The sequence below is a fragment of the Apium graveolens genome, chromosome 3 (assembly GCF_009905375.1).
Source record: "Apium graveolens cultivar Ventura chromosome 3, ASM990537v1, whole genome shotgun sequence".
NCBI classification, from domain to species: Eukaryota; Viridiplantae; Streptophyta; class Magnoliopsida; order Apiales; family Apiaceae; genus Apium; species Apium graveolens.
In genome coordinates, this window is record NC_133649.1 from 213344130 (window position 1) to 213358398 (window position 14269).

General features: G+C 32.1%; 1 protein-coding gene across 2 annotated transcripts; it reads left to right on the forward strand.

The window, feature by feature from the left end:
- Positions 1-3643: 3643 nt before the first annotated feature.
- Positions 3644-13678, forward strand: LOC141713077 (protein S-acyltransferase 10). 2 transcript variants are annotated; one of them, XM_074516310.1, is made up of 11 exons: positions 3649-3932; positions 4022-4136; positions 4577-4651; positions 4767-4835; positions 4992-5129; positions 6240-6273; positions 6685-6794; positions 10265-10351; positions 10673-10756; positions 12341-12406; positions 13078-13678. In XM_074516310.1, exons 1-11 carry the CDS (start codon positions 3842-3844, stop codon positions 13253-13255), a joined length of 1047 nt encoding a protein of 348 aa, XP_074372411.1. In that variant the 5' UTR covers positions 3649-3841; the 3' UTR covers positions 13256-13678. The 2 variants fall into 2 exon arrangements, with proteins under 2 accessions (XP_074372412.1, XP_074372411.1); XM_074516311.1 differs by lacking the exon at positions 10673-10756 and having other exon boundaries at positions 3644-3932.
- The last annotated feature ends 591 nt before the right edge of the window (positions 13679-14269 follow it).

Sequence of the window (14269 nt, forward strand, 5' to 3'; positions counted from 1 at the left end):
CTCCAATTGCTTTTATAATTTATTTTAAAATCATTTTTCTAAATTCCAAAAAAATCATTTAATTTGTATTTAAAAATCATTTACTTATTATTTTTAATTCTAAAAATTATCTTCTTAATTATTTTAAATTCCTAAAAAATATTTTCTTTTATTATTTTCAAAAAATAAATACAATTTGATTTAATTATTTATAATTTATTTTAGTTAATTATTTATGAATTTTATTAATTGATTAAAAATCAATTAATCAATTAATTTTATTTATAACTAGTTAAATAAATATAAATTATTTATAATTAATTCAAATAATTCCTGAAAATTATTTTTAGGTTTTAAAAATTATATTTTGGTATTTAAAAATCAATTAATATTATTATTAATTGATTTAAATCTATTAATTTCTTATTTTATTCATAATAATTAAACCGTTCGTCCGTTTAATACGAAACGAACGCGTACAGACTCAGAAAAATATTGCGCTTCCAATAAAAATACATTTGAGTCCTAATTTCTTTTGTATTGCAATGTCATTTGATTTGTGGATCAGTTTGAGTCGGTATTTGATCGATAAATGCTAATATTGATCTAATTTTCATTCTGAACGTACTGGAGACGTACCTTTTAATGATCTGACTTATGTGTTACATGAAATATGTGAGTACGTGTTATACGAATGCCATGATTACGTGTTACGTGATATACATGCTATCTGTTACAGTTTTAAAATGCCATGCTAGTTATAAACGACCGGGTAGATGTCAAGTCGTATAGTTACGTCGATTGAGTTTGGTTCTGTCAATTAAGATAGTTCTTTTGTTTATAAAATCGAGTAGCAAAGAGTGTGGTCAAGTGGTAGACGAAGTTGATAGCCAACAGTTATAAGCCAGGATTTTAGTGAAAAGTTATTGAGCATACCAGGCAAGTATTCTCCCCTATTCTAAATTCAGAATAGCTTATCGTTTTACATATTTAAATATAAGAACTGTTTATAAATACTCTGATAGCATATTGAATATCAATATTCCTATATTTATTGACATTCTCGTATTCTAGCAATCATTCTGCTAGAACCAATCTTTTGATTCGATAGATAGTGAATAACTATACTATCCAGATATACTCTATACAGTGAAACATTGAATTGAGTTTAGCGAATAACTAATTGTTCTAGTTATTTCGCCATCAGTTGTTGAGATAACTCCGGACCATGTGACATGGGTATTGAATGGATAAGGATGTCATTGATCTGACTCCTTTAATCAAAATTATTTTATGAATTGTTTATCGGTTAGCGTAAAAGGCCGAGGCACCGGTCCAGCGTGAGTTATTATACGAAAGTGTAATATCTTGCTAGGCGAATATATGTCTTCTTCATGGATATCCAATAGGTACAGTATGGCTGCGGGATATCAATACCTATATTTACGGTATGGCTGCGGGATACCGGTGTTGTTTCATGACTGATCATCAGGAACATCATAGTGCATAATTGTGTTTTACTGTCGCTTAAACTTTAAAGTTTATATCAGCTTCTGATTTTACTCAGATATTGTTATTGTTGTTCACTCACAAACTTTATATTGCTTGCTGAGCATTTCTTTCGCTCATACTTGTTTATCAATCTAATCTTTCAGCTAAGCCAGAGCAGGTTCGAGATCCAGATTTGATCAGAAGTCGAGTGCTTGTAGATAGTTTGGTGTGTATTCCAGGTAGACTGTTTTGGGGACGCTTGGATAGTCTAGAGGTTTGTAATAAAATTTGAATAAGTTATAAAACTAATTAGACTTATGGTTTGTAATAACATTTGGTCTGTATTAGTGCCTGTTTCATACTTTAACCTGTGATCGATCCAGTGCATGCAAGGGGTCATATTTATTATATTATTCCGCTGTGATTATGTTATTATAGTTTAGTGGCAAGTGACCCCCAAATCTAGACCCCGGGTTTGGAGGGCGTCACAGTATCAGTATCAGGATGGTTCATTGAAAAGTCATATGCATTTAATATATTCAGTACTTTTAGAAAATAATAAAAATTGAAATAAAATCCAATGTATTTTTTTTATTATACCATTAAGTTCTGGTGCCGGATAATTTATTCCAAATTTTGGTTCATATGGAAACTCATCATTAAAATTTTATTATACCATAGTGAGATACAAATGGAAACTCATCATTAAAATCACTCTTATATCCTCGCTATGAGTAAGGTACCCCATCTGAAAATTCGATACATTCAGCATTCATGACCAATATCTTAATAAAAAAATTCTAGGAACCTTAATTTGGACTACAAATTTCAAGAAAGTCTTATATCAAAATTCTCGTAAGCCTATGTTATATAGTAAATGTTATTCTCATTGATATCTGAAAATTATGAGCCTAAGTTTCTTGATATATTCTGGATAGTGTTTGTACCTAAATTAGAAAGAATATCATATTAATGTAAACTAGAACAAATAATAAGTCAAATAATTTATGATGAAATGTACTTGAATTTTGATGGTTAAACTCATAAATGAACTTACTGGTAGGTTCCGAATGTTTGGCTGTATGCTTGTCCGAGTTTCGTCAATTAAAGTCAAACACTAAATACATATAGGCCTAAAACTGTGATATTGATCGCCTAAACTTACAAAAAAATTATTTGCCTAAGATTTAATGGTAATCGGATGGAACTCACTTGCAGTGTTAAAATTGTGAAAGACATTCTCCTTGTCTTTTTCTCTATTCGTGAATCTACCATGTAAAACATTATAGATCGCCAATACATTTACATCAGTTCTGTCAAAAAATCGAACAGGAGAAGAATTTTATTGAAATAATTAAAATACATATTATATGGTCCTGTGTAAAAAACTTGGTGGACTTGAATCTCTCCCGATTAATTGAATTCGATACAACACTTTCTTTTTTTGGTTGTCCCTTTTTAGCATTAACAATGCTCGAATGCACATGATTTTGTACTAATGCTTCTGAATTTTCATTTCCCAATCTTCTTGATAAAACATCCAAAAATAATAGAGAAGATGGTATCGATACAGTATTCTCAACCGACAGTATGAATATTGAAGTACTATGCCTTTTACGTGACGATGATTGAGACATTATTTGTATCTTGCAGATCAAATTATCAATTTTCTTTTAGTCGGTCCTTACCACCGCCCTAATATTATCATTGACGCATATTATCAATGACTATCTCCCCTAATGACAAGATAATACTAAATATGTTTTAGATTTCAAAAAATTGATATACTTGTACGTAATTAGACAATAAGTGTGAATCATAATTTTTTTTCCGTCAAATCGTAACACGACTTTTTCTTTTTAATTTTTTTCATCATCGGTAGAATTACCAGAGATGATCCTGATTAAAATAATGTAGGAACAAAATGAAATATCTAAGAATATTTTTGATAGATTAATGTAAAAAATATGGAGGATTTATAATATATATAGATATCGATATAGATACATAGATAGATTATAAATAAAATATAAATAAGTTGGTGCAGTTTATAAAAAATAAAGGTAGTTAAATTGTTAAAGTCAAGGTTGTTAAAAAACTCGGCCGATCAATTGAATTATTGCCGATTTTTACTCGGGCGACCGCAGAGTGCTATAAGTAAAAATGTCAAGGGCTAACTAACTGGGTTATGTTCAAACACATGGGGGTGGTAAATGACATCCAGCAGCAGTAGTTAATACTCGCTAATATACTGCTACCGACTAGTCTCCGATAATTATTATAACTGTTTATGTTTAAATAAATAAATAATAATATGAATTAGATAACAACATCATATACACAGTGTCGGGTCGGGTCTATCTATGTATGTATGACGATGACGATTTTTGGGGGTTTCTTCTGCCGCGCCGGCGACGACGACAACAGATGCTACCACTACTTCCCGTGTCTCTTAGATCCTGGTCCGTATTTTAGAGTTTATTAAATTATATTTATTCGAGGAATTTAATTGAATTTATTTTTATTATTATTATTGCCTACTGATTTTCAGCTCGGAGATCTACGTTGTATCTTAAAGTTGCATTGGTCATGCTTCATCTCGTTTTTATTGGTGTTGTTTTTGTTTTCTATGCTGATTTTCGACACAAAGCTGCTGTCAATCCTTGGTATGCTATTTTCTACTCCTCCTTTACATATCCAAACAATTCTGAATTACTTCTACTTATCCAAAATAGCAATCTACTTGTCTCCAAACAACACGGAAATAGCAATCTACTTAGACAAGTGGTGATGGAATCTATTCTATTTATGTTTTCGGTAAGTTAACTGCAATGTGAAAATGTAAGAAACGATGGATGGCCCTAGAATTACCGAGCACATTAACACGAACCCTAGTGATGTGATAGCAATGATCAAGGAAGGATTACAAATAATTCCGGTTAATACTATTTGCACCGTGTAGTTCTTTTAAATATATTATGTGCCATCTCGAGAAGAACACAATAAGCACATGACCTTTGGTTATCAGATTTATTTATCTACAGTGACTTGTGTTTTTTACATGTTTTTAACTTGCTAATACATCTACAACATTTTTTTACTTCAGGTATATGTCACTCTATCTGTTGTTGTTTGTCGCTACAATAGCACAGTACTTTTTCACCTCTGGTTCTTCTCCCGGGTAACTTAATAGAATATGAAGGCTATTGGAAGTATAGTGCAGACTTTGGTTTTGATATGTAAAGTTATGTTATATTCTATCTAACTTGTTGCCTGTATGTTTTAATATTATGTAGCTATGTTCTTGATACAATGAGAAAGATTAATGAGACAAATGCCTTAGCAAGGACATTAGCGGCCTCAAAGTAAGTACTGCATGACCTTTTCAGTTGCTCCTCAAGTCAGAATGTATTACTTTCTTATAGTTGGATATTAAGAAAACATTTTTGTACTCTAAACTAAACATGGAATTTAATTTGCTTACGTTTATTGCTTATTGATGTTACAATGATCAAGCAAAGGCAACCTGCTACAAGCAAAAATGGCAACGTTGTTATTACTGTTGATCATCGAGAACCAGGGAGAAGTCTTTTAGGAAGTAACGAATTACATTGGACAAAACTGGTGATGGACATGTACCCACCTGGAGCTTCTTGCAGGTACGAATTTTTTTGTAAAAATGCTTTTAGCACTGTGTTTGTGGCAATAAAGTAAGTTCATTATAATGCCTTTTCAAAGCTGACTTTAATACTTGTTCAGTAGCTCATAGTTTTTTCAAGCCAGTTTTTAATCATCATTTGTTTGGAATAGAAGTTGTACTTGTTTCACGACACTTGCTTATGCAGAATGATAATGCTACATGTGATAGCACAGTTTAGGACGACTTCGAAACTATGCGGAAAATCGCAAAGGGTACTGTAGTAGTGAAAATATTGACTGTAGAAACTTATATAAATAAACTTACTAAACAAATTAAACTCCATTATTATTTTACTGTCTGATGAAGTTGCAGTATAAGGGAAATTGCATGTGCTAGCTCATACAATATGCGAGTGTACTAACTTGCAACTCAAGTTGCCAGGCAATAGTTGTGTGCAGGTTGCCTAAAATCATTTTTTCACGTGAGACCCTATGCACACATGTCTTCTTGAATTACCTCTAGCCAATTAGTTTCAATTTCTAGGTACTACTGTCTATTTTACATTTACCAAAAACAAAATATTGAAATTTAGATTTGCTCTAATTGGGGATCTTTAAATCTCTGGGAAGTTCACAAATGAGGTTAACTGGAGTCGGAACAAAACATGCAAGTCATGACCAGTCCATAAAGCTCCTTAATGATTGGATTGTAAAGGTTCAAGTTGACAGGAGAGGGTTCTTGCATATCTTATACATGGTAAAAAGGGGTTTTCCAGTTGCAAGAATTTACTTTTGAACCTTTTTGTTGTATAGTCTTTTAAACAACAAATATTTGTTATTTGAGCAGTCGCAGTTTGAAATTGCTCCTGGTTTCTTCATCTGATGGGATTGAATTTTTTCCAAGTTCACTATACAATGTCTGTTTTTCATATCATGCACATCCACTAATATGATCACTAGAAGTGTCCATCCGGGCACAACGGGAGTTCTGTTTTAAATTTTTGAACAATGAGAGAGAGGGAGGGAGGGAGAGAGAGAGAGAGAGAGATAGAGAGAGACTATTTTTTAGTGCATAGCTTACATGTTATCATGTGCTGGTCCTACCATGACTGCTTCTTTTACTTTTGCAGAGCTTGGACTTGTTCCTACTGTAATGTTTTGCAGGTATTATTCTTGAATATTCATAACTTATAGTTGCCACTGACGCATGACTTTAATCATGTTATGTAAATTTATGCAACAGCTACTAGCCTGAAAGAAAAAGCCTAAACAAGATAGTACTAGGAGCACACTAAAACCAAAATGATACTTGCTAGATAATCAGAGTGTTGGCGACTGGTTTAACGTACAAATCTGAATGATTGGTTAGATATATGTATTCAATGCTAATCACATGTTCACCCATTTTGTTGCATATCCTAGTTAAGGAAATTAGATGATTCAGCTCCATGCACTATGTATGTTTCTTTCGGTTGCAGCATATGCTGCTCCAGTGCTCCCCACTCTTTTCAAATTCAATATTTTCTTTAAGTTTCTGTTTTTTGCTTTTCTTTTATGTTTGTAATTTTTTTTCAGCCTCCAAGAGCGAAGCATTGTCATGATTGTGACAAATGCGTTCTTCAGTTTGATCATCATTGTGTTTGGCTTGGAACATGCATAGGGCAGGGCAATCATTGTCGATTTTGGTTAGTGACAACCATCTGTCTTATCACTAAGATGGTATTTGTATCTCCGTGCTTATTTGATACTTTTTGGTCCCCCAATCATTTTCGAATAGCTTGTGATAAAGTATTGGGTTATTCAACGTACTTCTCATTTGATGTTGATTTAGTCAAAATTTATATTGGTGGAAGAAAGGGGGGTAAAGAAAATGGTTGAAAGTAAGGCATTGAACCACAATAATAGGCTTTATGGGCTCTTGTCAACTTGGTGCATAGGTTTACAAATAGCCTGATTCTTCTTAGATAATCTGTAGATTTTTATACTCATCGTATAATTGTTCACATTGCATCTTTAGAATTTACTTTTTCGTTTACCATCACGTGGATATTATTGTTTAAGGAGACATTCAATACTGCATATCATGCTGTCATATGTCATATCTGTTTAATTTCCAATTCTTTAACGAACTGCAAATAGTGGGTGAGTCTAAAACATTTGATAGTAAGAAAATAGGTACATCAGAAAACACGAAGAATTTTGGTTCTTAATACCACTTGATGTAGGTTAGGCTTTGGAACTGGGTGAATGAAGGATGTATACCTCTCTTCGCTAAAAATTGGTAGAAACACAAACAGATCTTTAAATTTATCATAGTTTCATAAATTCTTATATTTATCATCTTCAAATTATGAAGATTACAATTGTTTAAATAAAAATATTAAACTCGGACATCAGTTAAACATGGAACACCGAATATGTAAAATCCTAGTAGAAGAAAACTAATACTAATAGGTAAACTACCTATAACTTATTGACTACAATAATATACTTAATTGTAGAATATTTTAATTAGTTATAAATATTTTTTACAAATTACATACAGTTTAGGTATGAATAATTACATAATAAAAATAAAAACTTAACTTTATAATTTCTTATTAGCATCTTGTGCTTTCTCTTTTTCGAAAGACTTGGGGGTTCATTTGTCGTTAACTTAAAGGAGCTGAGAAAATATATAAATTAACTTGGTCAGTTGCATATTTTGTCTGCTTATAAGTTAAAAGGTTGTACATGTCTGAATTTGAGAGAGTTCTACCTGAATAAGTTAATATTAACCTCGTAGTAAGGTAGATCTAGATATGAAAGTCCGTTTACTTCAAGAAATTCATGTGTTTTTTATTTTGTGTAGCAATCAATTATTTTTGTCAGCAGTTCTTTATATTACTACTAAATTGTTTCTATCGTAAGTTTGTTTTTATTTCATCATTATTGTAGTGAATATAAGCTTCGTAGGGAATATAAGCTTCACAGACGCAGTGACTGATGCAGACATAAATTTGAGGGGGGGTCCAAAATTATTAGTAATAAAGGCACTTATGTTTTTATAGTCTGAAATTATTTTTATGGCACGTTTGGAACTGCTAGAAAGAGAAAGATTAAGGAAATTGAAAAAAAAATGCATAGAGAAGGGTTCAAAAACGAGAAATAAGAAATTTTTTCTTAAAAATAAAAGCTTATGCAAGGGACTGAATCAGAACCAGGAACACCACCATCTCTGTTGCAAAGGATTATGTTTGCATCAGTAATATATACTCCCTCTGTCCCTTTAAGAAGTATACATTGGGGGACGGGGATTCGGCACACATTTTAACCCTCCTTTATAACATAGTTCCATAAATTATTTTAATTTTTTTTTGTTCTAAATAAATATTTGATGTTTGAAGTTTAATACAGAAAAAGAAAATTTTAAAAATAAATTATGGAAGTATACTTTATATTCACCTTAAAATGTGTGCCGGACATTGAAAAAAAAGTATAGAATTGAATGGGACGGAGGGAGTAGTACTCAGTTATTTCAGAAAATAGAGCCTTCGAACTAATGTTTTTTATTCTTGCATAAAATAATTTTTTTATTACCAAGAAATTTCTTGCATGGGTATTTTTTTAAAGTTTCTAAAGAATGAGAAAAGTGTGTGTTATGCTGTAAAATAGTTTAATTTTTAAAAATGTCATGTAATTTACAAAAAGTAAAACATTTTGTCCTGTAGCAACAAAATACCTTGTGTAGTGCGGTGAAACGAGTAAATATGAACTCTAGATTATACGAACATCTATTTCTAATTCTGGCCAAAGTTCTGATTTCATTTTGACCACGCGCGCACGCACACACACGCGCGAACACACACACACACATATAGGGTGCTGCGCTAATACAAACCTCCTAAAACTAGAAACTAGAAACTAGAAACCAAAGGCAATTTTGTACTTGCATAGAATTATTAGGTTAATTATATAAGCCACACAAAATTATATGCAAAATATACTCCGTCTTTGATTCAAGCCATCCCTGCATCTATTCACTCGCATCCATACTTCTTTCACCACCACCACCCACTAATAGTCACCACTACCATCACCTCCGATAAAAAACATACCTACAAATAATATACATAATAAGTTACTAAATTTTAAATTCAATTACTAATTCGTATTACAAAAATCACTAATACATGTTACAAAACTCAGTAATTCCTAATAATAAAATCACTAACACTTTCTGCCTCACCATCATTGACCTTTGATTTCCTACTACCGCCACTATTGCATCAACAACAATAATCGTCTTCAATTAAAATCACGGTCTCCAGTTGTAACTTCTAATTCTTAAAATTAAAAAAATCAAAAATAAAACAGTTCATTCAGTAAACACATCTAATTTACACAGTCACCATTGAAAAAATCGTGATAGCTTTAAATTAATAATGTTTGATATCAAGATTTCTACTTGTACAAATGATATACATACACGTTTTTATGTATATGCAGGCATGGATGGGGGTATAAGGAAAGAAGTGGATGGGGTTGAGGAAGGGGGCAAGAGAGGGAGAAAGAGGGGGGAGAGAGAGTAGATCAGTAGTGACAAATGGATCAGATGGGAAGAAACTAGATCCGGGAGTGAAGGATGTAGTGTAAAAAATGATTCAATAATAGAAATAAATATGTGTTATATTAGTGGTTAGGATTTAATGTAATATTAAAAATGAGTGAGCTAGATTAGTTTCTAGTTATGTGTGTGTGTGTGTATATATATGAAATCCTTTGTAATATTCTAATATTTTGGAGTTATATAGGCATAGAATGATCACTAGCAGCGTAAATTGAGTTGAAATTAGTGAATTTTTTTTTTCATGCGTGACTCCGGGTCTAAGCTAAATCTGTCAGTTGTTTAAGATAAGCGTATTAATGAAGAAAAGTAACTTTGAGATAGACATTCTTGTATATATTACCTTATAATCTCATTTTTTGTTGTTCCAGTTGTGTTGTTTTTTTCTTTTTCTTTTAATATGCTTGCTCTTTTTAGTATGATGTTACCCTCAGACTTATATACATGGGATGTAGATAAGTCATCATTTACATCCTTTCTTGCTTAAATCCATATTCCTCATCATGTAAAGAAGTCATAATTTTTCGAGTTATCCTTTTTCATTACCAGGTGGTACATATGTGAAGAAACGACATTGTGTCTATGGACTTGCATCTTGTACATTCAATGTCTACAAGCTAATATCTTAAAGTCATGGTACGTCTACTTCCTATGTTTCCTACCTTATATAGAGGATCCTGAATTACAATGTGCTTGGTTTTTACAGATTGGGCCCTTTGTCCTGATTATGTGGGTTCATTCACTAAATTAATAGGGATTTGGAGGTTATTATATTGATTCTGTTAGAAACACTGTTAGAGAGTAACTAATTGGTAGGAATACAAAAATACGAGAAATCAAACAGGATGTGACCTGATTGACAAATTCTCATCGTGTGACTAGTGTTGTCTAGTTTTCCCTTCAGCATTAACCCTTCTTGCAAGCTAATAGATTGGTTCACATGTGGTTCTTTCTCAGGTGGGTAGATGTAATCATGATTGTGCTGCTAGCTATTTTGTTGATTTTGCTCATTTTCCTGCTCCTCCTCCTTTTTTTCCATAGGTACGAACCATCATTTCCTTGGGGGCTAAGAGAATTCTTAATTTTTTTTATCTACACATTAAGTGAAAGATTGAGTATAGTTTTCACGATTATTATTTTAGCACATTAATGCATAATATTTTATTCAAAAGTCCTTGATACAATTTGGAAAAGGAAAAGATTTATATTCCCCCTTGAAACTCCCAAGTCCTAACCCTATTAGGAATTTAGAATCTTAGCTTGAACAATGTTACAAAGAATTTAGCTTCACTACTGGCTAGCGTCTCTACTGCACAAGAGATCTTAGTGAACTAAATACCTCTTGGTATCATAATAAGTGTTTTCAAATAAGCCTGTCTTTATTAAATACTTATATATTTTTGACTAATGAAATAGCAGAATATTATTGGCTTCTTAGTTCTTAGTTAGAAACACCTAAACTAGAAAATGGGGATACGACAATTTGGAAAAATGAATATGGGATTCAGGTGCCCGGGGGGGGGGGGGGGGTACTGATGCAGGACAGGTATTAAAAACAAGTAAAAGGATAGATGTTTGTCGATTAACCGCAGAAAACTCACGCCTAAATTGATCCAACCGAAGAAAAATCACCACCCCTAGGATTTCTCAACCGCAGAAGAGAAGTTTGTTAGGATCGCAACCCATAACAAGAGAGAGAACAATCTCAATTCAATAATAATCAATTCTATTCAATAAATCAGATTACAATTGTTTATATAAACTCCTAAACCTTGACCACCAAGTAAAATCTTCTTAATAAAGGACACAAATCCTTTTCTTATTCTCTACCATAATATAGAATATTCCTACTAATACTTATATATATATATCATACTGTATATTAAATTACCATTAAACCTATTTATAACTAATAATATAAAATAAATACAAATCAATATTCTAATCTTTCGTTCCGCATCAGGCACGACATTAAAAATATCGTTAATATATATATTATGTAATTAAATAACAAAACCAAGAGTACCATTCAAAAAAAAAGTTAAACCAAATAGTCAAATACACAAGTTCATCAAATAAAAATAAGACATAAGACATCAATAATCTTGGAAAATCATGGTTTCTATCTCCGGCTCATCAAGGGAAAGACTCATCATGGTTCCAGTATAAGATCACATACTTGGTTCGGAAATTGTGTATATGTATATGAGATGAACGTATTTACCATGGCATACAAATTTGGAATGTAGTTCTTTCCAAATGAACTCTTTGTATAGTGAAGTCAACATACATTACCGACGCTTACAATCATAGTGTGGACATTATCGCTTTTTAATGATGATTTAAGCAGATTTAAAACTATTTCGTGCTTAATATTGTGAGTATGTGGCTTTAAGTTATGTTTACAGAAAAAGAAGTAACCTTTTGTCCAAGACTCCCAAGTATTTTATGAATGGTCTTGTTTTTTGTGGTGCTTGTATTTCTTGTGGTGCTTGTATTTCTTGTGGATATGCTTCTCCCATTGTAAATTTGTAAATGGAACATGAATGTCTTGCATTATAACAAGTTATACTGACCTTCTTATCTCTTGGTTGCCCCTTTTATTTTTCTCTTCCTCTTCTCTAGCTACCTTATCTTGACAAATCAAACTACTTTCGAGCTTGTTAGGCGAAGGCGTATCGCTTACTTGAGGTTAGTCACTAACTCGCTGTATTGTGCCTTGCAATATACGGTATACCACTGTAAAATGTCCAAAATTCCTCTTTCTTCTAAAATGCAGCAAGTCTTGCGTGTATATAAATATGGTACACAGGAATTTTCTTTTCCAGTACATACTATACATATAAAGGTAGGTGTGTGATAACTGCCAATGGCCGTCCTCGCCCTTATATTGAAGAGATTGATGGTTTAAAAAGTGATGCATGTAGAGAGTAATTGCTCCATATGTATGCGAGTATGTTAAATAACCTGAAAGCCTTTATTATATTTTTTCAGTACTGTTTTTAAAGTTTGAAGTATATGAAAAATAGCATTGACTGTGGACCCTAAATTTTATGTATCACATTAAAATGTAAGATGCACCAAAAAATTTGTTTCAGTCGAAGAAATTATTAAACGACAAGTCCTTTCACTGTAGTGTGTTAACTGTTCTCAGTGCATGAGACATTTATACTGATGAATTTTTAAATAATAGAACAAGGCTGGGAATGGTGAAAATAATTTGCTCCGCGGGCATTATTACTTTGATATACCGAACTGGCTGGGGGACATAATGTAGCCAATGATATAGTAAAAATTAAATATCTATGCTTTTCCGATTTTAATCTCCATTTTGGGTTCCACACGTTTCCTATCATCTGCAGAGGAATTCCTGGTAGGGTGTACCCATTTAGTAAAGGGATTTGCAGAAATTTGTACAATTTCTGTTGCAGTAGAAACAACCTATATGGAATGGAACGACTACCAACAGCACAGGAACTTGAAGAAAAGTCAAGACCCTACACATGCTTGAATATTTTATCTTGCCGATGTTGTTGCTGATACCAGTGTATTAGATATACCGATGTTCCATACAGATGCTAATGGCCTTACCCTTTCATCGATAATTCATGCATCTGGATATAGGCCTGTCTATAAAGATTGCTCTAATCAAATGATCTGTGTGCATTATGTAATTCGTTTTGTATGTGAACTTGTGGCGCCAGATTGAGTTTACCATTTAGCACCAACCATTCATGCATTAAGATTTTCCCGGGAATCATTTCACGTGTTTAAGTTAACAAGTTAATGTATGCTTTGGGTTGAGGAAGAGATTGTAGTGGCAACAGTGTCTCGGTCTGTATTCAGTTTTTTTTTTTTTTTTTACTGGGTGCTAGTCCCCCAAATGTATTACGGATGGAATAATTAACCTGTGAATGCTTCAAGAGAGTGTTTATTTGTCAGTCCAATTATGATTATACCTTCCGCATACTTTTTTTTGAACTGATTTCATGCACACACTAGTACTTCCAAACTTTGATACTGAATCGAAAATTCAACTCATAAAGCCAGTAGGCTACAAAATATTAATTTTTGAAAGAATTAGCTGTATATGTATTCGTACAAATGAACGGTGAAGATAGTTGCTAAAATCTCAAAACTAATTTTCAAATGAAATTATCTTGATTGATTGTGATAACCAGTTATTTATTTAAAAAAACAATATAACCTGAATAAGATTTTCCATGCTCGTGTGATTAAATTTTATAAAGTTACTAGGAACAAAAATTGCAACTTAATAGCTTCAAAGTTTCAAGTGGTATTTTTAACTTTAATCTGGATGTATATATTTGGCCGATTTTTTTTGTCAGGTATATATTTGGACGATTTTTTTTTGTCAGGTATATATTTGGCTAATTTTTTTTTGAAGTTAAGGAGAACACGAGAACGATGATATAGTGCTTCTTAATACAACTTAACATCTGAATATTTTTCTAAAATATAGACAGATATATGTTATATTAATTTTTTAATTTCTTACTTTCGGGTTAAAAAATTATTAAAATTCAAAAGTTT